The following is a 20,204-nucleotide window of genomic DNA, read 5'->3' on the forward strand; positions in this document are numbered from 1 at the left end:
CTTGGAGGCCCCCCAGCCTCTCCCCCTCCCTCCCTGCCCCCAGCCCCCGCACACCAAGGGCCACTTTATGAGAAAGCAGAGATAAAAAGGGAGCCATATGTTGTCTGTAATCTCCCAAACCCTCGCTTCAATTACTGCCTCCCCCGAGCCTCCGCCGCCCAGCCTGAGTAAACAAGCCCCTCTGAAAGAGGACCCTGCTTTCCAATTAAAAACGTCCTAACGTTCCTGCTCTCCCTAAATCCTCCCGGGCGAGGAATGTCCCGGCCCCGGCGGCGGGATGTGGGCTCGGCAGGTCGGAGCGGGGGCACCAAGGCGCACAATATCCACAAGATCCACAATATCCACAAGATCCATGGCCCCGGCCCCTTCCCAGGTGACGTCAGGGCAGCTCCAGACACTCATTAATTTCTCCCCCCTCCTCAGTGGGGAAAGGCTTGAAAGGGAGAGTTAATTAAAAGTAATACCCCGCCAAATCCGGCTTCACTTTTCCTTAGCCAGCAGAGGCTCCACAGCCTGGGCCTCCCCTCCCTGGGGCTCTCACACCTGCTCCAGTGTGGCATCCCTCGGGCTGGGACATGCAAGGAAACATCAGTTTGTCCTTCCTGTTGGTGTGGGAACGCCATGGGTGTGCTGTGAGCAAGAAGGGAGCTGGAGCAGCAGCAGGGCTCTGGTTCCTGGGGGCCAGACCCAGCTCCCGGCTCTTTGGGGACTGCCAGCACTCAGAGCTCTCCCTGCCCACTGACAGGGGAAGGCTCCTGGCTGGAACCCAGGAGAGAGCCCAGCAGTGTGGAGAGCAGAGGTGACTGGTGCCTGAGAGCATTCTTGTTGCTCCTCTGGGATCTTTGCCTCCCCTCACCCTGGAGATCTGCTCCTGCCTTTCCTCATTCCCACCTGGGCTGGCGCTGGATTGAAACTTTCCTGCTGTGTGTGATCCATGATTAGCCCTTGCCATGGGGTTTGACCTGGCCTGTTTTCCCCAGGAATTACCCTGAGCCAGGCTCACACTCCCTGGTACATCCCCCATGTCCCAGAGCCACGGCAGCCCTGGGATGGACTTGGGCCAAGCACAGCCTTGCAGAGCCCCGTCCATACCCAACCTGCACCTCAGCTCCATTAGCCATTCCCAGATGAACACTGGAGGAGCTTTCTGGAAAAGGCTGTGAGTGATTTACAGCTAGCCAGGGGGAAGGTGCTGTCAAACCTGCATCACAGCTGAGCGAGCAAGGTCATCAGCAGGGGAGGTGCAGTAAACGAGGAGAGCTGGGAAGAGGCGCTGTCCCTTTTCCTGGAGCAGTTCCTGCCCAAAGGCTCCGTGCCCTGAGTGGTGGAGAGCAGTGGGGCAGCACATCACAGTGAGTACCTGAGGGGTGAAGGCTGAAAGACCCTGGGGTTCTGCCCAGGGAGATGTAAAACTCCACAGAAAGAAGGAAATAACAGGCAGAAAGGTCCCCCTTATATGTATGAATAAAAGTCTGTGCTCTGAAGGGAGTTGTCCTCCATGGTAGAGCAGGTCAGGAGGTGTTTGTGAAAGGTTCTTGGCTAACACTTTGCCCTCTCTGAGCATCCCTGCCCACCCATCCCCCTGACCTCCCCAGCCTGGCCTGCCTGGGCAGAGGGACCCAGTCTCTGTCTCCACCTGGGTTGGGCACAGCCCCAGGGGCACAATGGTCCTTGACAACTGCTGGCCCCTCACCTGCATGATGTGACCTGTGTGTCTCTGTCCAGATGAGCCTCCAGCTGGAAATTCCTGTGCAGCAGGCAGAGATCTGGCTGTGGTGGAGGGAAAATCCGCTGTCCCAGGGTTTCACATTGCAGCTCTCAGACTGTTGGGGAAAAGAAGAACCCAAAAACACATCTGCTGGCTGAGCAGTCACAGACTTCAAGTGCCAGTAGCTCTGCCCCACTCCCAAACCTCAGCTTCTCATACTCAGATCCCCACCAACACCAGCTTGTTTTAAATGCCTCAGATTATTTTGACCATGCTGGAGATGGTGTGTGCCGCCTGTTTTCTGTAAAGGACCTGCTTTTATTTCATCCTTAGGCAAAAGTGATGATGAGGACAGCATCTGCAAGCTGGGCCAGGCCTCGGGGAAGGGCGCTGAGGACGGGAAGGATCACAAACGGCCCAAGAGGCCTCGGACCATCCTGACCACGCAGCAGCGGAGGGCGTTCAAGGCCTCGTTTGAGGTCTCCTCCAAGCCCTGCAGGAAGGTACGGGGAGAAGAGCCCATGCCCAGCTCCTGGGGATGTCCTGGGTGCTCAGCACAGCCTTGTCCTGGCTGATCTGACCCTCCCTGAAAAGCTGAGTGGGCTGAGATGTAGCCCCACGTTTCTCCTCACAGAGAGAAGCGAGGCACAATTCTTCCCAAGAATATTTCTGGGTTTCGCATTCTCTGAACCTCAGGGAAAGAAAACACAATTCTTACCATTTGCTGTGCCTGTGTTTGTGCAAAAGCAGAATGCAATATGGAGATTGTTTACCCAGAGTGAGGGTGTTTTGTTTCCTTGGCCTGTCAGGGCCAGGTCTGTGTGTGTGTTGGGATTGTTGGGGGACAGTCACAAGATGCTGTGCAGTGTGTGCAGAGTGAGTGCTTGGCAGATTCGGTTTAAATGTAATGTATATAGTATAATAAAGTAATTAATGAGCCTTCTGATGTCCATGGAGTCAGAGGGATCACTCTCTGCCCTCGTTGGGGCCATCCCAGCATTGCCATACTGAGGGGCAGCACTGTCCCTGTTCTCTCCAGGTGCGGGAGACGCTGGCGGCAGAGACGGGGCTGAGTGTCCGTGTGGTGCAGGTCTGGTTCCAGAACCAGCGAGCAAAGGTGGGTGCCAGGGCTGCCAGCACCCATTGCTGGGGCTCCCTCCCGCCTGGCTTTGGCCAGGGCATGGTTTCATTCTGTTTTTTCCCGTTTCCTCTCTCCCAGATGAAGAAGCTCGCCAGGAGGCAGCAGCAGCAGCAGCAGGACCAGCAGAACACGCAGCGCCTGAGCTCAGGTACCCCCCTCGCAATTCGGCTTTCCCCATCTCCCAGCCCTCTCCAGGCTTCTCAGCCGAGCTCAGCCACCCAAAAAGCAGCAGCCAGTGATCTTATCTGGATGTTATCTTGCAGCCCAGACGAACGGCGGTGGCGGGCCGGGGCTGGAGGGGATGCTGAGCCCCTACACGGCGCTGCCCCCGCCGCAGCAGCAGCTGCTGGGCATGGAGCAGGGTGTCTACGGCTCCGACCCTTTCCGGCAGGGGCTCACCCCGCCCCAGATGCCCGGAGACCACATGCACCCCTACGGTAGGGCTCTGGGGATGCTCTCTTTGCCCTCTTTCCTTCAAAGAGATGCTGGGGTTGTGCTGGGGTCCCCTCACTCCTAAATGCTTTGTGCTACTGATGCCTTTTAGGGCTGACCTAAAAACAGAGGCCAGGCAAAAGAATAAAAGCAGGTATTTACTGAAGGTATATTAAGGGCAGATGAAACTTCCCCAAGGGGCTACACCCAAGATGGACAATGGTCCAGCCATTTTTCAGACAACTATAAGTTTGGTCCATTCACATATCAGGGGTTAATCCTCCAATTACAGCTTCAGGTAATGAAGTCATATTCCCCCTATTTGCTCCTCCCCATTTCACTTTTTGTTCATTCTTTTCAGGGCCTGATGCTGTAGGGTGTCCTTGAGTTTCAGGCCCAGAAGGATCATTTTTCTGACCAAAATGTGAGGACAGCAGCTGACGCTCTGTATGGAGTTTAGAGCTCTCTCTCCCCTTGTTGGGGCCATCCCAGCATTGCCATACTGAGGGACGCCGCTCCCTCAGTACCGCATTTGAAAAATACTAAAGCAGTGCAGGTTTTGAAAAATACAAAGCTGAAATCCTAAGGCATCAGTAGAGAGGCTGGGGGTAGCAGGCACTGTGGAGGTGCTGGAGCAAGCTCTGAACCCCTGCTGTCCCTTCCTTGCTTCCCAAGGTGCCGAGCCCCTCTTCCACGACCTGGACAGCGACGATACCTCACTGAGCAACCTGGGGGACTGCTTCCTGGGCACAGCAGATGCAGGGCCGCTCCAGGCACGAGTGGGAAACCCCATCGACCACCTGTACTCCATGCAGAACTCCTACTTCACCTCCTGAGCCCAGCGTGGTCCCCCCAGGAGGGGCCGCAGAGCTCCCGGGGTCGGGAGGGAGGGAGGGGAGCAGCTCTGCTGGGATGCCCTCAAATAATGTTGTAGCTTGGGATTCCCAAGGAGAGAGTTAAGTTGTGGGTTGCATAGTTTCATGTTTCTCTTAGGAGCCTAGGATTAGGGACAGGAGTGGTTTTTGCAGCTGGCTGGTGGATTTTCAAATTTCAGACGGGGGACACGAATTTCTCGTTTCGGCAGGGGGAGGGGGATTCTCCTGTAGGAGCATCCCAGCGCTGTATCCCACCTTTAGAAAGAGCAAACTGCTGATCTTCATGGGGAAAGCCTGCAGCATCAGCTGGGCTTTGAAATCTGAAAAGCTGACAACGATCTGGAGAAACAGGAGAGGAACTCTCTGTCACTGCAGGGTTTGGTTTTTTCCCCTCTGTTCCCTCAACCAGTTGGAGTGCCCGCTGCTTAAACGTAGGGACTTTTAAGCTAGATGTTCCCATGTGAATATAGAGAGCTAGAAACCCCTAGCGTTGTCCCCGAGGATGGGGCTGTGTGTGTGGATGTGTGTGTGTGTGGGCACGCACGTGTGTGCGTGCAGAGCCGTGTGGCTGGGAGTGCAGCACTGCACGGCCACGCCTGCCAGATTGTATCAACAAAAAAAAAGTTTATTTCTAAGTCTATCAGAAATTTACTGTACAGCAAAAGTAACTTTATTTTCAGTGTGAACCATATTTAAGGAAATACTCAATGCACTTAAGTTATAAGAGGAAATAATTTTACTTTTTATAAACGTTATGTTTTAGGTTGCAAAAGCCCAGTGGCAGGGAAGGAGCATCAGTTCATTTCAGGCAACAGGTTTGGGTTTTGGGGTTGGTTATTTTCGCTGTTCTCAGGTTGCCCCACTGGTTTCGAGGTGCAGTTGAAACACAGAGCAGAGCTGGCTCCAGAACCTGCTTTTGGCCAGCAGATGGGTGGGGGCAGCGTGGTGGCCAGGCCCTGTCCCCACTGCTGGACGTGTCCAGGAGCTCCGTGTGGCGTGGGCGTGCTGGAGCTGGTGGGCATCCCAGCCCGTTGGAGCTCAGCCATGCTTCTCCACATCGCCTTTTCCTTCCCCAGCAGGTGCCAGCCTGCCCCCAGCAGCCACCCCATCCCCTGTCCTCCAGCCTGGGTGCTAGGCTGGGGTGAGCTGGTGTCCTGGCCCTGGGAAGCGCTGCAGCCCAAAGCCCCCACCCTCAGGGGAAGCAGAAAGGAGGGACAGCCCTGCCTTTCATCCCTGGGGGGAGTTCTGCTTGGGGTGGAGCCTGCAGGTGGCCCTCAGCTCATCCCCACCCTCGTTTTCATGCGTTGTGTCCTTTTGTGCTGCTGTTCACAAACCATGTAAGCGACGAGCCCGTAGAGAGAGAACGTGCAAGTGACTGTGAGGCGCAGAAAAAAACACTGGCTGGTCACTGCCATCCTGTCTGACACTGAATGTAGCAGGGTCTGGAGATGGCTGACCCGGCGGGAGGTGCTGACAGCACTGTCAGAAATCACGCACCCAGGTGAAATTAAAAAAAAGACAAAAAAAAAAAAGAAAAAAAAGAAAAAAAAAAGAAAAGCCTGGTGTTTTCTGCTGGGGGTTTGCATGGTTGTGTCCTCTTGATTGGGAGAGGGAAGAGTTTGAGGAAGAAAGGTCTTGGGTAGGGTGTGGTGAGAAGGTTTTGCTTGATGGGTTTTTGATATCAAATATTCTGGCCTGGGAGCCAGAGCTCAGCAAGGAACCTGCTGGGAATAACGGGTTGGAGACTGAGGTGGTGGCACTGAAGGCACGGGGGCTGAGCTGGGGGTCTCACCCTGAGAGCGTGGCCCAGGATCTGCTGGCTGTGTCATGGAATCATGGAATGGCTTGGGATGGAAGGCACCTTAAAGATCACCTGGCTCCAATACCCTGCCATGGGCAGGGACACCTTCCACCATCCCAGGTGGCTCCAAGCCCCATCCAGCCTGGCCTTGGACACTTCCAGGGGTGGGGCATCCGCAGTTTCTCTGGGCAGCCTGTGCTGGGGCCTCGTCATATTCTGTGGTCTGGGACTAAAGTGGCTCCTGGAGTGTCCTGGAAGGTGACACAGCTGTCTCTGGCTCCCACCCAACGTGGCAGAGAGGGATTTGCTGGGAGTCTTCACCAAGCTCTCACCTGGACTAGCACTTCATGAACCCCAGCCCTCCACGATAGGACCATGAGCAACTCCGTGTTGGGACTGCCTTAAAGGTGTGGGTGGGTGTTTCCCAAGGGAATTGCTCTCACCGCAGCTCCCAGACACAGACAGGTTCCACAAATATGCCAGCAAATGGGGATCCACATTGTTGTTCAAAACAAGGTGGTGTTCTTGCCCATCATCAGTCCCTGCTCTGCAGCTCCTGTGCTAGGAAATGTTTTTCAAGTCCAACCTGCAAAAAATTAATGATTCTAAAATGGCGTGGCTGTAAGAAGAAAACTTGTCATGTTTTATTTCCCAAGGTGAGAAATAAAGAGCAGCCCAAGAACAGCCTGGGTGCCTGGGTTGGTTTGGGGTTTTGCTCTGTCTCAAGACAGCAGCAGGGAAAGGGGTTGGTGGGCAGGTTGGGGAAATTACAGCTTGGGGTTTCTCTAACACCAGGCTCTGTGGACTTGAAGAAATACTTTGCTGGTGAAAAGAGGGCAGATCTGGATTACAAGGGGTGTGGAGGAGCTGCTGTGGCCCATGAACCAGCACAATTTGTAGGATCAACTCTGGGTTAACACCACCCAGGCCTGCAATGTAAAAATAGGTTTCCTTTAATGGTTATTGAAACTGCCTCAAAAATTCCTCTCACTTGGATACTTCTTAAAACATCATGTTTAAAGTTGTGGGGTTTTGTTATTAATGTTTTAAAGATAAAAGGTTTGTCTTTCCCACCTACAGCTATTTCCTGTTGGAAAAATGCTCAGGTGCATCAGCCTGGTTTTTCATCAGCCCAACTGCCAATTCACACTTGCTAAATTGCTTCCCCCAAATAAAAACCCCCCATGTCATACAGACTGGTTGCCTACTTTTAAAATCTTGCAAAAATGTAGTGGCACCCTATAATAACAGTCTCTTGATGCAAATGTTGGTATATGTCTAAAATTGTTACATAGAGCATGTAATTTTGGGTAAGGATCAGAATTATGGATGAGGGCAGATTTTTGTCGAGCAAAATCAGGAGAACTCATGGTTTTAAACCTGTTCTTCTGCCAGCTGGCCCAGTGCTTGACACGGGCCGAACATGAGCCCAGTTTGCAATCTTGCCATGGAGTAGCAGATGTGGGTCCTCCTGTCATCTGGATTTCATATCCTCCTGCTCCTTATTTCAGGGTGTGGATGGATCCTGCCAAAGCAAAACTGGCTGGGCCTTATCTCCTGCAGGTGGTGGAGTCACTGCATGGCAGGTGACGGGCTGGGTGGGTTGTCAGGTGTCCCTTGCTTTGTCCCCCTTTTTGAGGGGCTGCTTTACCACGCTGTGCTCAGTGTCTGAGCCCACTCTCAGCTGGGGAGAGGCTCCCTAGGACAGGTGACACCCCCTTTGTCAAAGGCAGGAGGAAAAGAGCAAGGTCTGACGGGCAAACAGGTTCTACCTTGCTCTGCAAGGCAAGGGCAATGCCAGGAATGGGCTGGGAGCTGACCTTTGTGTCTCTGGTGCCTCCAAACAAAGCTGCTTCTGTTCAGGCTCTGCTCCTGGCCAAGGAGAGATCAAGTCAGAGATTACTTGTCAGTTGAGGACACTGATTAGATGATACTGATAGGCAGCCAGCTCTGAGTGATATTATGTTAATTAACTTGCTCTTTGTGAATGGGCAGCTCAGGAGCTCGTGGCAGATGCAGCCTGGAATGAAAATCAAAATGGCATTGGCCAGTGCTGGCTTGGGTTTGCAGCTGGGTATTTGAGCCTTGGTGGTGTTTTTAGGTATTTGCTGGAGACTTGTAGTGCACAGACAAAGGAGTTGGAGCAAGCAACCTTCCTGGAAGGATGTGACCTTGCTGTCTAGGAAAACCAACTGCAGTGAAGGGCTGGAGCCTTGCCTTGCTCTGAGTGCCCTGGCTCAGCAGGTTAACTGCAGTCAGCAGAGCTGTGCTGGCTCCCTCCAGCTGGCTGTGGGCAGGAGGAGCCCCCAAACCCAGCAAAGGTCCTGCTGCAGTGGGGACACAGCCAGGGGGAAGCCCAGGTCAGGGCCAGCTCCGCAGCCTCTTGCTGCCCTGGGACTTTGGGGGGAATTTCTGGTGTGATGCGGGCATGGCCTAGGAGAGGAGAACCTGCAGGAGAGTTTCTTGTGTGCCCACACCCATGGTCATCTCTGTGCATGCAGGAGGTGGAGAGGGCCCAAATCCCAAGGAACCCATAGACAGGGACCTTTCCTGGAACTGGACGTCAGAAGTGACAAATTCTGTTGTTTTTTGCTTTTTTTTGTTTTGGTGGTTTTTTGGTTTTTGTTTTTTTTTTTTTTTTGGTTGTTTTTTTGGTTTGGTTTGGTTTTGGTGTTGTTTTTGGTTTTGTTTTTGTTTTTTTGTTTTGTTTTGGGGATGGGTTTTTTGGTAGGAAAATGCCAAAGCTTTGGTTGTTCCTGTCACCTTTCCAGTGTGAAATAATTTGCCAGATGTTTTGGTACCTTACACTGACACTCTTCTGGGCACTAAGTGTCACCCATCATTAGAAAACGTTCGTCTTGTGACACATGATAGGGCTCAAACCACTGAGGACCAGAGCCTTGGCTTTATGGTAGGTCTGTGAGCAAGATCCCAGGTAACACCAGCTGTCCAAAGCTGTTACTTGCATTTGCTTCTCTTCCACTGCTGGTCATCTGCATGGAAAATTTATTTGAAAAAAGGGACAAAAAAATTCTTTATAAAACAACAAAGACTTGCGATGGAAAGGCGAGAAAAGGGTTTAGAAGCTCCTCAGGTGTAAAAAGGTGAATAACAGCTGCTTATCTTGTTGGAGATCAGACCAAATTCTTGTCTCCATTCCTCTAAGTGGCAACTGTGTTGGCCATGAAAAGGTTATCTTGTCAGCTGCAGACCTCCTAGACACCACCATGGAGGCTGACATGTGCCTGCCTGATTGGCAGCTCTAAGTTCACAGGCTGGGGACGAGCGTATCCAACTGCAAACCATGTCAAAACACTCGGAGTGATCAAATAGCCGCAGCACTTTCGGTGAGGAGCAGCAGATTCCCTCTGCCCCGGGCCCTGCGAGCTGCTGCTTCAGAGGGGGGATCAGATTTCCCCTGTGATGACCCCGGGAACAGGGGGCTCATTCAGAGGGATGCCTGCTGGGCTGGATCACAGGGCAGGGTGAATCTGTGGAAGGAGGTGAATCCCTGAGGTGTAAAGGGATGATGGGGAGCTGGTGGTGAACCCCAAAAGGCTCTGCCCTACAGCCCTGTCTTCACAGAGAAAAGCAAGGCACAATTCTTCCCAAGAATATTTCTGAGATTCACATTCTCTGGACCTCAGAGAAAGGGAGAACACAATTCTTATCACTTGCTGTGCCTGTGCTTGTGCCAAAGTAGAATGCAATATGGAGATTGTTTACCCAAAGTGAGGATGTTTTGTTTCCTTGGCCTGTCAGGGAATATAGAATAGAATAGAATAGAATAGAATAGAATAGAATAGAATAGAATAGAATAGAATAGAATAGAATAGAATAGAATAGAATAGAATAGAATAGAATAGAATAGAATAGAATAGAATAGAATAGAATAGTGTGTGTTGGGACTGCTGGGTGACAGTCATGAGATGAGTGCAGTGTGTGCAGAGTGAGTGCTTGGCAGGTTCAGTTTTAGATGTATAGAATAATATAGTATAATAAAGTAATTAATTAGCCTCCTGATATCCATGGAGTCAGATGCATCTTTCTCTCCCCTTTGATTTACAATACCTGTTGAATTGGTGGCTTCGAGTGTGGCGAAGAACCCTAACCATTGCTCCTAACCAATCTTATTTAGGACTCTCAGAGCCCCCAGACAAGAGCAGTGCTCTGGAGAGCTCAGCTTTGGCATCTCAGCTCGGGGGTCTGAAGCAGTTCTGGCTCTCTCACCTCTGCTCCTTGCAATAGGATCTGCCTGGGAGAGGAGGAGCTGTGCAGGGAGGTTTCCACCAAGCCTTAGGCCTTTTCTGCACATTCCCAAGAGCATCTGCGAGGAAACAAGTCTGTGCTCAACACGAGCTCAAAATAACGTGCAGGCACGGAGAGCCCCGGGGCTGTGCATGAGACAGGGAGGAGAAGGAGGAGAGGGGAAACAGTGAGCAACTCTGCTCAGAGAGGCTGGGACTGCCTGGAAAATGCAGCATGAGATCATGGAACTGGAGATGCAGCGGAGCACCTGTGCCTTGGGTGGCTGCTTCTGTTGTCCTGACAACCTCACACTGGTGTCCCAGGCTTGGAGGGTTTGGCTCTGCTGCGGAGTGCGTGGAGGTATTTGGGAAGTAACCAGAGAGCCCCTGAGGAGCCTGGGGAGAGGAGGCTGGTGAAACCCTTCCAAAAGGATTAGCTGGAGCCTGCCAGGAGCTATAACTGACTGTTGGCTGCTCTGTCTCCTCCTGGAGAGGGCGGAGGGGTGAGGGAGGAGCGGTGACATCCCAGCAGAAGACCTGGGGGCTGGGCCACACAGAGCCTGATCCCACGGGGCCAAAACTGCTTTTTCAACAAAGGCAGGGGTGTCAGAGCTGGAGACAGGATGGGAAGCTCAGGCAGGACATGGAGCCTGATCCCACAGGGCCAAAACTGCTTTTTCAACAAAGGCAGGGGTGTCAGAGCTGCAGACAGGATGGGAAGCTCAGGCAGGACATCAGGACATGGTGGTTAAAAAGGGGATGTTAGCTGGGAGCCAGGAGGTTGGGTAAGAGGGGGTGGTCACTTCCCTGTAAGACAAAAGGAGCAGTCCCACCATGGCTGATGAGGAGGCCTAATCAGAGGCACCATGAACCACCTGAAAGCCTGTTTGGATCCCCAGATTTAAGCTGTGAGACATGGGGCCGATTCTCAGCACCAGCTGGCTGAGCCATCTGCACGCAGTGGCAGGGAAGGGGGGCAGCATGGCCGGTGTTGGACCAGTGGCTTTCCCGTGTCAGGATGGGCTACCTGGGAGTGTGAGATGGGGAAAAGGCAATGAATCCAGAGAAAAAACATCAGAGAGCCTTTGGCAAGGAGCTGGAGCCAGGAAGAAGCCTGAGGGCAGGTGCCATCCTCAAAAACACAGTGGTGAGACCTGTGCCCCAGAAATGGTTGTACAAACCATTGCTCTGCCTCTTTCCTGGGCTTTCCAGTTCCCATCAATCAGAGCATAATCACTTCCTTCAGGAGGCTTTTAATTATGAGCAAGCTTATTCAAAATGATGAAATTGCCTCCTAATTGATTATTCCTGCCGTTTAACAGCTGTTTCCTTGACTTGCTTACTTTTTCCTTGCCTCGAAACAAAAATCTGCTGGTGATATGACCAGCTCACCTCCAGCCAGGAGCTCGTGAGGAGCTCACAAATGTTTGTGGCAGTGCTGGAGGGATTGACAGAAGCACCTGGTGGAGAGTTATGTCAGCCAGGGCCGGAGCTTCCCCCTGAAATACCAACAAGCAAAGGAGATGCTGCATTTTCAGCCCTCCCCGCCATGGCCTCAAAGCTGTGGCGTGCTGGGGGAGGAGGAGGAGGAGTCTTGTTTCATCCCAAAAGCCCGGGCCACCCGAGCTTAGGTGCTGCCTGACCGCCAGCCCCTCCCGATAGCATCGCGGCCAGCACAGAAGGTGCTTTGTGCCTGCGGGGATCTGGTTTCTTGGGAGCAGCTCTGCTCCCGGGGAAGACGATGACAACGGGCTGAGGGGAAGCAGGGCTTGGAAACAAAAAAAGAAAAAAAAAACCCCACAAACTTGTGTGTTCCTCTGCGGTTGTTTGGAGGCGCTTCCTTAGTAAGAAGCGCCTTAGAAAGAAAATAGAAATAGAACAGACTAGAAGAAAATAGAAGAAGAAAATAGAAGAAGAAAATAGAAGAAGAAAATAGAAGAAAATAATAGAAAATAGAAACTTCCACAAGGAGCACCTGAGCATTCGGGGATTTATAGCGGATTACCAGGTCTGCATCTCGCTGCTGACATCTGTCATGAGCTTACTCAAACTTTCACCCAAGTGCACATATTCCCTTTTTAGCTACTATTTACAGGTCCCACCTTGCATTCCCAGCAAGGCAAGTGGTTCTTGTTTCTCTTTTCTTTCCCAGCAAATGTTTCCACTTTGATTTTCTGCTTGGGCAAGGCTTAAGCAACTGTCAGCTCCTTGCCAAAATAATTTGGGGGGTTAAGTTTCTCTGGATCTTGCATAAAGGGATGCTGAAGAGATTTATAAATCTGTCCTCTAGTTCCCTCCTGCTCCATGGGGAGTTTTCAGTGGGGGCACATCCCTTGCTGGAATTATGTTGGCAAGCCCTGCTAGGATGTCGCACCTGCAGGTGAGGTGTGAGGAAAGGCTTGTGCCTGCCCACCAGAGGAATTCACAAAGCCATGGCAGAGCAGGCTTCCCAGTAGCTGGGCTGCTACTGAGTCCTTCTGGCCAACAGGTTTCTCTGCTGGAAGAACCCCAGGAGTTTTGCTCAGCTGATTTGAGACCCACAAGTGCGTGTGGTGTGCTGGAGTGTGGAGATGTGTTACTGCTGCTGCTCACCCTTCTCTACTGGGTGTGTGTCACAGACATCTTTTATGAAAAATCCTTTCCTTAGGATTTTTCCTCCTGAGAAGCTGAGAGGCCTCAGGAACAAAATGTAAACAATGATTATCTGCTGCTGTGGAATGCAACAGGTGCATCTGTGATTGGCCCATGTTGGATGTTTGTAATTAATGGCCAATCACAGCCCAGCTGGCTCGGACGGAGAGCTGAGCCACAAACCTTTGTTATCATTCTTTCCTGTTCTATTCTTAGCTAGCCTTCTGATGAAACCTTTTCTTCTATTCTTTTAGTATAGTTTTAATATAATATATATCATAAAATAATAAATCAGCCTTCTGAAACATGGAGTCAGATCCTCGTCTCTTCCCCCATCCTCAGACCCCTGTGAACACCCTCACAGGTATGCTGTTATTTATTGCACTTATTTTCCTCTGATCCAGGTGTCTGTGTCTTGGCAGGGTGCTAAAAGTCCTTTAGTTTTCTTTCTAGCTAAAAGTCTTGCTCTCCATCCCTCTTTCAGCAGCAAGCTGTGCGGAATGTGAGGCTGAAAAAAAAACCTCTGGAGGCTCTCACTGAGAGTTTAACAGTGTGCAAAACTCTTCCTGTGAGCAAGTCTTGAGTCACCCTAATAATAACTGCTCCTGCTGGAGCGTGGGATGCCTCAGAGAGGGAACAGGAGTCTCAGCTACAAGGCAAAACTCTCAGGAGATCAATGGGAAATAGAGCAGAGATGGTGATGAAACTTTGCCATCTGCTCCAGAGCAAACCTACTGCAGGGAACACTGAGAGCAGTGCCAGCACACACAGACCTGCCCCAGCGATGTCTGCAGCCCTGCTGGTGCAGGAACCCACTGGAGGTGGCATCTCAGCTGCTGGTCCCTAATGAAACCTACAGTGCACCTGGCACCTCAGGTTCTGCTGGAGAGCCATGGGAAGCTGCCCTTCAGGGCACTCCTGTTATTCTGAGCTGTGCTTTCGGCGTGGTTTGCACTGCTGGGTAACTGGTGTGACACCCCTGCAGCAGGCTGGCTGTCCTAGGAGACACCCCTGAATAAAGGAATAAAGGAATAAAGGAAGGTATTTATTAAAGGAATAGAGGAAGGTATTTATTAAAGGAATAAAGTAGGGATTTATTAAAGGAATAAAGTAGGTATTTATTAAAGGAATAAAATAGGGATTTATTGAAGGCCTTCACAGGATACACCTTGGGGAGAGCAAGAGCCCAGTCATGGCTACACCCAAGATGGACCCTGGGTCATGAGTTTTCCCACTTTTATAAATTTTGGTCCATTTCCATCTTGGGGTAATTGTCCAATTCCAGCTCCAGGTGATGCAGTCCCACCCTCCCAGTTTGCTCTCCTCAATTCTCTGTTGTTTGCACTTTTTGGGCCTGAAGCTGCAGTGGTGCCCTTGGTTCTGGGGCTGGAAAAGGATTGTTCTGTGGGACTGAGCTGTGAGGAGAACCTGCCAGCACTTTATATGGAGTTCAGAGTTATAAACTAACACAGTGCAGAATCTGGAAAATAGGAAAGCTCAAACTTAAGGCATCAGCTGCACCTGGTTGTCCTGTCTGCTCACATCTGCGGGCTGGAGGACACAAACCACAGCTCTGCCTGTATGGGCCAGCCCAGGCTGAGGGCTCTGTCACAGCTGGGTGACACAACCGTCCCCAAACCGCGGCCATGCGCGGGCAGCCTTCCCTCGTGGGCCCAGCGGATCCAGTTTCACTCTAATGCCTTTCCCAGGATTTGCAGATGGGAATTATTTGCATTCTTGACTCGGAGGTGAGTGCAGGTGCATCAGAGGGTGGCCCTGAGCACCCCTCGGTGTGCACAGAGCCGCTATTGTGCCCCAGCCGCCTGTGGGACAGCACCTCACCTGCTCAGGGTGCTGCTGTCTGGGGTTTCCTAAACATGTCTCTCCTTTTTCTCCTCCAGAGATGACATTTAAGGAGTCAAATCCGGAGCTGCTCCGTGGGTTTTTGGTCAGAGGTCCATGGAAACACCCTTTGCTTTAAACCACCCTCCTTGTGCTCGCTCTGCCTAAACTCCAGGGCTATTTAACACGCTTCAGCTTCTTATAAAGTTTCTGTCAAGACGGATTAGCAGCAGGCTGACAGATTGCTATTACAGCCCCAGTGAACTTTTAATACCTGCCAGTAAGTTCTGTGAGTCCTTTAAATCCTCCTGTGGATGCTCGGGATGGGGAGCAAAGGCTGCTGCTCACACTGCCGGCATTCAGCCCTCTCCCAGCTGTCAGCATGAGGGAATGGCCTCGAGGGATTTCTGCCACCACGTTCCCCAAGGTCTCAGAACGGCTTCCCGGATGCAAACTGCATCCCCTCTCCTTGTGGGGGTTTCCTGGATGCAAACTCCATCCCCTCTCCCTGTGAGGGTGTAAGAGCATCGGAAGGTTGCACGGTCAGGATGGATGGAGACCAGAGATCTCTGAAGCCAGGGCTTGGAACTTGTGGGTTATTGCAAAGGGCCTGGGTGCAGGGCCCTGCTGGGAGCTGCCAGCCACAGCTCAGAGCAGGCCCCAGAGAAGAGAGGGGTAGAGAGGATGAGAGGGTGAGAGAGTAAAAGGGTAAGAGAGTAGAAGGGGTAAGACCTAGGAGAGTGAAGTTCCCGTTACAATACAAGAAATCTTCTTCTGTACTGAATATTCTGATTCTCACTAACCAATCTAATACAATATACAAATCCTATAGCCTATAAGAATCATTACATGACCATACTGTGTTATATTTTAAACCCTAAAAACTCCTCTTTGGGCCCCTTCTGCCAAGCTGTAAGGTCTGCTCTGACCCTTGGAGCTGTCTGCAAGCAGAGGGAATTGTTTCATCAAAAGGGGATCACCTTCAGCAATGGCCACACCATTGTTTTCCAGTTGTTCAGTAACTGAGGGATCTCAAAGCTTGCTCTCATTTCAATCTCGCTTATAGTTTCCATATTCTCAAAATCTTTTGCCAGGCAATCATATTTGTAAGGCTTTCCTGTTTCATCTTCCCCAACATGAGGGCTTCCTGGATGCAAACTGCATCCCCTCTCCTTGTAGGGGATGAGGAGATACTCAGGGTGGGGCTGGAGATGCCCCAGCAGGCCCCAGGCAGAGGAAGGGCAGCAGCACATCTCAGCTCCTGCCTGTCCAGGGCAGGGTGCTGGGGTGGGAGCAGAAGCCAGGGAGATTTGGGGGACCCTCGGGGGCTGCAGCCTGGCAGCTGAGGATCAGAGCACCCCTGAGATGTGCTGCCAGCTGCCCTTCAGGCAGGCTTGACTCCATCTAGAAAAGTTATGGCCTGAGGCCCAGGCACCCTTGTACAGGTCTGCAGGCTGATGGGTGTGCAGTTGATGTGATTTTCTTCTTCCCTCCATTGAATTTCTCATCATTTTATTTGAATGTTGATGCACCTTTTCCCACTGCTGTCACCAAAACTGAGATGGCCTCAGCGAGGAGCTGAGCCAAGGAACAGCTGCCAGATGTCCATGTGGTGAAGTGGCTGCTGTGTGAAGGGGTGTGCTGATGGGGTGCAGCTCAAACAGCTTCTGCCCAGCATCTCTGGGCCTCTGCTGGGCACCAGCACACCCTCCACTCCTTTCCTCCCACAGCTTTTCCCACCCAGCTACTAAATCCCCAGCTTCTGGAAGTGTGGTGTGTGCAGGAAGAGATTGGCTATACTGGACAGCTTCCATTTGTGGGGGAAAAAAAAAGCTTGAAATTGTCCTTGCCAAACTCTCTAAACTCAAAAAGCAGAAGTCACCTAGTACTTCTTTTGGCTGTGTCTGGATGTGTTCTGCTCTTTAGGCTTCACTTACTGGGATGCACATTTTCCCAGTAGGCAGTTTGCATCCAGAGCCTGATTAGCCCTTTGAAATGCCATCTTTCTCTTGTGCAGCGTTGGACAAGTTTGTGTAGCTTGGCAGAGAGACAGTTGTTCAACAAGAGGCTGCAGCTGAGCAAGATGTCTTGTCTTGGCATGGCCAGCACATGGTGGCTGCTATTCTGGCTGGAATTTTGGCCTCCCGCCTGCAGGACGTGCCTCAAGGCACCCAGCATGGGCTGTGGAGCTGGATGCTGCATGTCCTGATGCCACAACTCTGCTGAGGTGCTGCTTGATGTGGCTCAAGCAGGGGGTGTTAGAAACTCCGGCCAAAACTGGACCTCTGATAGGGGCTGCAGGTGTGGCTGGCAGGAGCCAGGACGCAAAGGGACCTGCACCAAATGGAGGGTGGATGGGGACATAAAGAGGAGCCTCTTGTCAGTGGAGGAGGATTTGGGGTGCTGCAGAGCCAGGATAAGTTTAGATTTGCTGCTGGGAAGGAGAATGAGAGACCTTGGCTTCCTGGTGACCGTCCCAGCCATGCCCTGCTCGAACTGGGTTAACCTGAGCTGCTGCTCTTTTAGAATCTTTGATTTTTATTTTTTTTTTTAATTGTACAGCAATATGCGTTTTTGGAAAGCTGGGCTATTATCCCTCCAACAACAAAATCCAAACCAGAAGGGAGAAAGGGAGGGAGGGAGGGAGCACGAGAAGGGGGCCTTTGAAGTGAGCTGCCCGAATGAAACGTGTGACATCAGAGAGATGGCAGATAGCTGGCAGAACAAGGCCGCCTTTGAGCCCACCTTGGGCCCAGCCAGCACGCACTTTACACCCCACCTCCCCGAGCTGGAGATGAAAGATGCCCCAGGCAGCCTGCCTGACCCCATTGCCTCTGCTATCTCCACTTGATTGCACAGTGTTTTGCTCCAAACAATCCTGCACTGTCTGGGCGGCGCAGGTGAATCCGCGGGGATGCCGCGCATAGCGCGGCTGCTTCGGGCCGCGCTCACCTGCTCGCTCAGGGCTGCCTCTCTCAGGACAGGCTTTGTTCCACGGCTGGGCACGCTGCAGGGGTGCAGAGCAGAGGATGGGGCAGCCTGGGCATGGGGGAAGATGGAGTCAGGGAGCAGCTTTGCAGGTTGTCGCCGCGTTTCTCCTCGCGGAGAAAAGCAAGGCACAATTCTTCCCAAGAATGTTCAGAGAATGATCAAAACAATTCTTATCTCGTTTGCTGCACCTGTGTTTGTACAAAAGTAAAATGAAATATAAAAAAATGTTTACCCAAAGTTTTTTGTTTCCTTGGCCTATCAAAACCAAGTGTGTGTGTGTGTCGGGCCTGTTGGTTGACAGTCACGAGATGAGTGCAGTTGAGTGCTTGGCACATTCAGTTTAGATGTAATGTCATATAGTATAGAATAATACAGTATAATAAAGTAATTTATTAATCTTCTGATAAAATAGACTCCTCCTTACCATTCCTCTCCTTTGTCAGGGGCAAAAATATCAACTATACAGGATCTTGTGTTGGATGATCCAAGGAAGGATCCAGGCTGGATTTGAAAATCATCTCCTTCTCTGTTTGTTGCAATCTGCTAAAGAACTCTGGTTTTCCCCAAAATGGGCCATGAAACCAGGCTCCATGGGCTGCTTTAATACCCTCCCAGTCACTTCATAGGCTGCTTTAACACTCACTCACTGTGCTGTGGAGTTCTCTGCCAGAAGAAAAATCAGGCCAGATCCCACCCTGGAGTCCCCAAGCCATGGACCAGGACACAACCAGGGCAGCCACAAGCAGGGCTAGAACAGACTCCTGACTGCCTCGTTTCTGAGTGTCTCCCAGCAGTGTAAAGTCCCCATGGGACCTCTCTCCCCTCTTCTCTCAGCCACTTGGACTGGTTCTCCACGACTGCTCTCATGGGACCTGTGTCCTTCCAGCTGGGTTAGGATGGGAAGGGCAGGTAAGAGCTGCAAGAACAAATCACAGGGCTGGCCAACATCAGCTCCTGGTTAGGAAAGATGGAATAGCTGGGTTAGGATGGGAAGGATGGGTGAGAGCTGCAAGACCCATCACAGCAGGAACAAATCACTGGGCTGGCCAGCATCAGCTCCTGGTTAGGAAAGATGGAAAGATGGACACTGGAGCTGGGCTTTAGAAGATCAACAGCCAGTGGAACTCAACCTCTACTTCTGCTCGGGGGATGGTCAGGCTGAGGGAAGCCTTGAGTGTCCAAGGAGTACCACAGATGTGTCCACACGACCTTCTCAGGGGGCCCTTCCTCAGCAAATGCAGCCAGAGGCAATTCCTGGCTTCACGGTGGGGCAGACATCAGAGCCCTGAAGGGCATTGGAGCAGCTGAGCTCCCATAGGAAGATCTGAGCACCCTTTTGACCTTTACTGAACAGATCAGAGCCAAGTTTTCCCTTGCATTCAGTGACTTGTAACAGACTGAGTGCCCTAAAATCAATGTTACTAGTGAGAACATGGAAATTAATTGTGTCAATCTATCACTCATCTTGCCCTATTACATTCGGTGATTAGAACTTGGCCTCAAACACGTGAACAAAGTGTCTTCTGTGACAGGTGCCTGCTGCATGGGGGATGGCAGTGAGTGGCTCAGAGTGGCCAAAAGCAGAGAACAAAGGAGAAGTTTGGGTCCAGCACTGTTTGTGTTGGTTTTGGGCTTTTTTTTTCAGTGCAATGAAATGCTTTCCTTGCTTGGCTCTAGTTTGGTCAGCTTCACATCTTGGGAACAAAGGATTAAGTACAAAAAAAAAGAAGTTTTCAGAAGCAAGGGAAGAAAAGTCTTCAGGACTTGTCTTGTCCCTCCTGATGGGCAATGAGGAGCTTGCAGAAATTTGCTTAGCAGGGACTTGTGAAATGGTAAAGTTGGAAAAAAAAGTGAAACAACAGGAAGCCATCAGTAGGAGGTTGGCATTCTGTTCTGGAGCAGTGCTGAGGAATGACACACCAGCTTGATTGGTCATCTCCAGCCACACCCTGGGGCCAAGGGGGAGGCTTGCAGGACTGCTTGAAGGCATTATTCAGTGACCTTCCAAAAATCTGCTCAGGGACAGGCTGTTGGGAGTGTGAACCACGCCAGCACCATGGGGATTTCTGCATGTCCAGCTGTCACATCACCCCAGGCCAAACCTGCCCTCGGGGGGCAAATGGTGCTGCTGGTGACCTGTCTGCCTCCCCTCCATCCCAGAGAGCCTGGGGGCTGGTGGCAGCTTGGAAACTTGCTGATACCCCTCATATAGGGCTCATTTTCAATGGGTTTTAACAAGTTTCTCAAACTAGTGCCTGGGGGAGAGGAAAAGCCTTGCTGCTCCATATCAGCATCCCCATGTGCTCCCTGTCGCCCAGAATCCACACAGTAAAGGTGAATTTGGGGTGGGGTGCTGTGATGGTGGTCACAGGGGTCTGAGGATGAGGGAAGAGACGAGGATCTGACTCCATGTTTCAGAAGTCTTGATTTATTATTTTATTATATATATTACATTAAAACTATACTAAAAGAATAGAAGAAAGGATTTCATCAGAAGGCTAGCTAAGAATAGAATAGGAAAGAATGATAACAAAGG

The 20,204-nt window shown here is 51.4% G+C and overlaps 1 protein-coding gene across 1 annotated transcript in view; it reads left to right on the top strand.

The window, feature by feature from the left end:
- LOC102033394 (LIM homeobox transcription factor 1-alpha) overlaps positions 1–5,713 on the top strand; it is a 47,209-nt gene extending 41,496 nt beyond the window's left edge. The window contains 5 exon segments of the mRNA XM_031061676.1: positions 2,042–2,211; positions 2,748–2,825; positions 2,928–2,997; positions 3,113–3,286; positions 3,957–5,713. Coding sequence (XP_030917536.1) covers positions 2,042–2,211; positions 2,748–2,825; positions 2,928–2,997; positions 3,113–3,286; positions 3,957–4,117 — 653 coding nt within the window. The 3' untranslated portion in view covers positions 4,118–5,713.
- The last annotated feature ends 14,491 nt before the right edge of the window (positions 5,714–20,204 follow it).

This window comes from Geospiza fortis, unplaced genomic scaffold (genome assembly GCF_000277835.1).
Source record: "Geospiza fortis unplaced genomic scaffold, GeoFor_1.0 scaffold5, whole genome shotgun sequence".
Lineage (NCBI taxonomy): Eukaryota > Metazoa > Chordata > Aves > Passeriformes > Thraupidae > Geospiza > Geospiza fortis.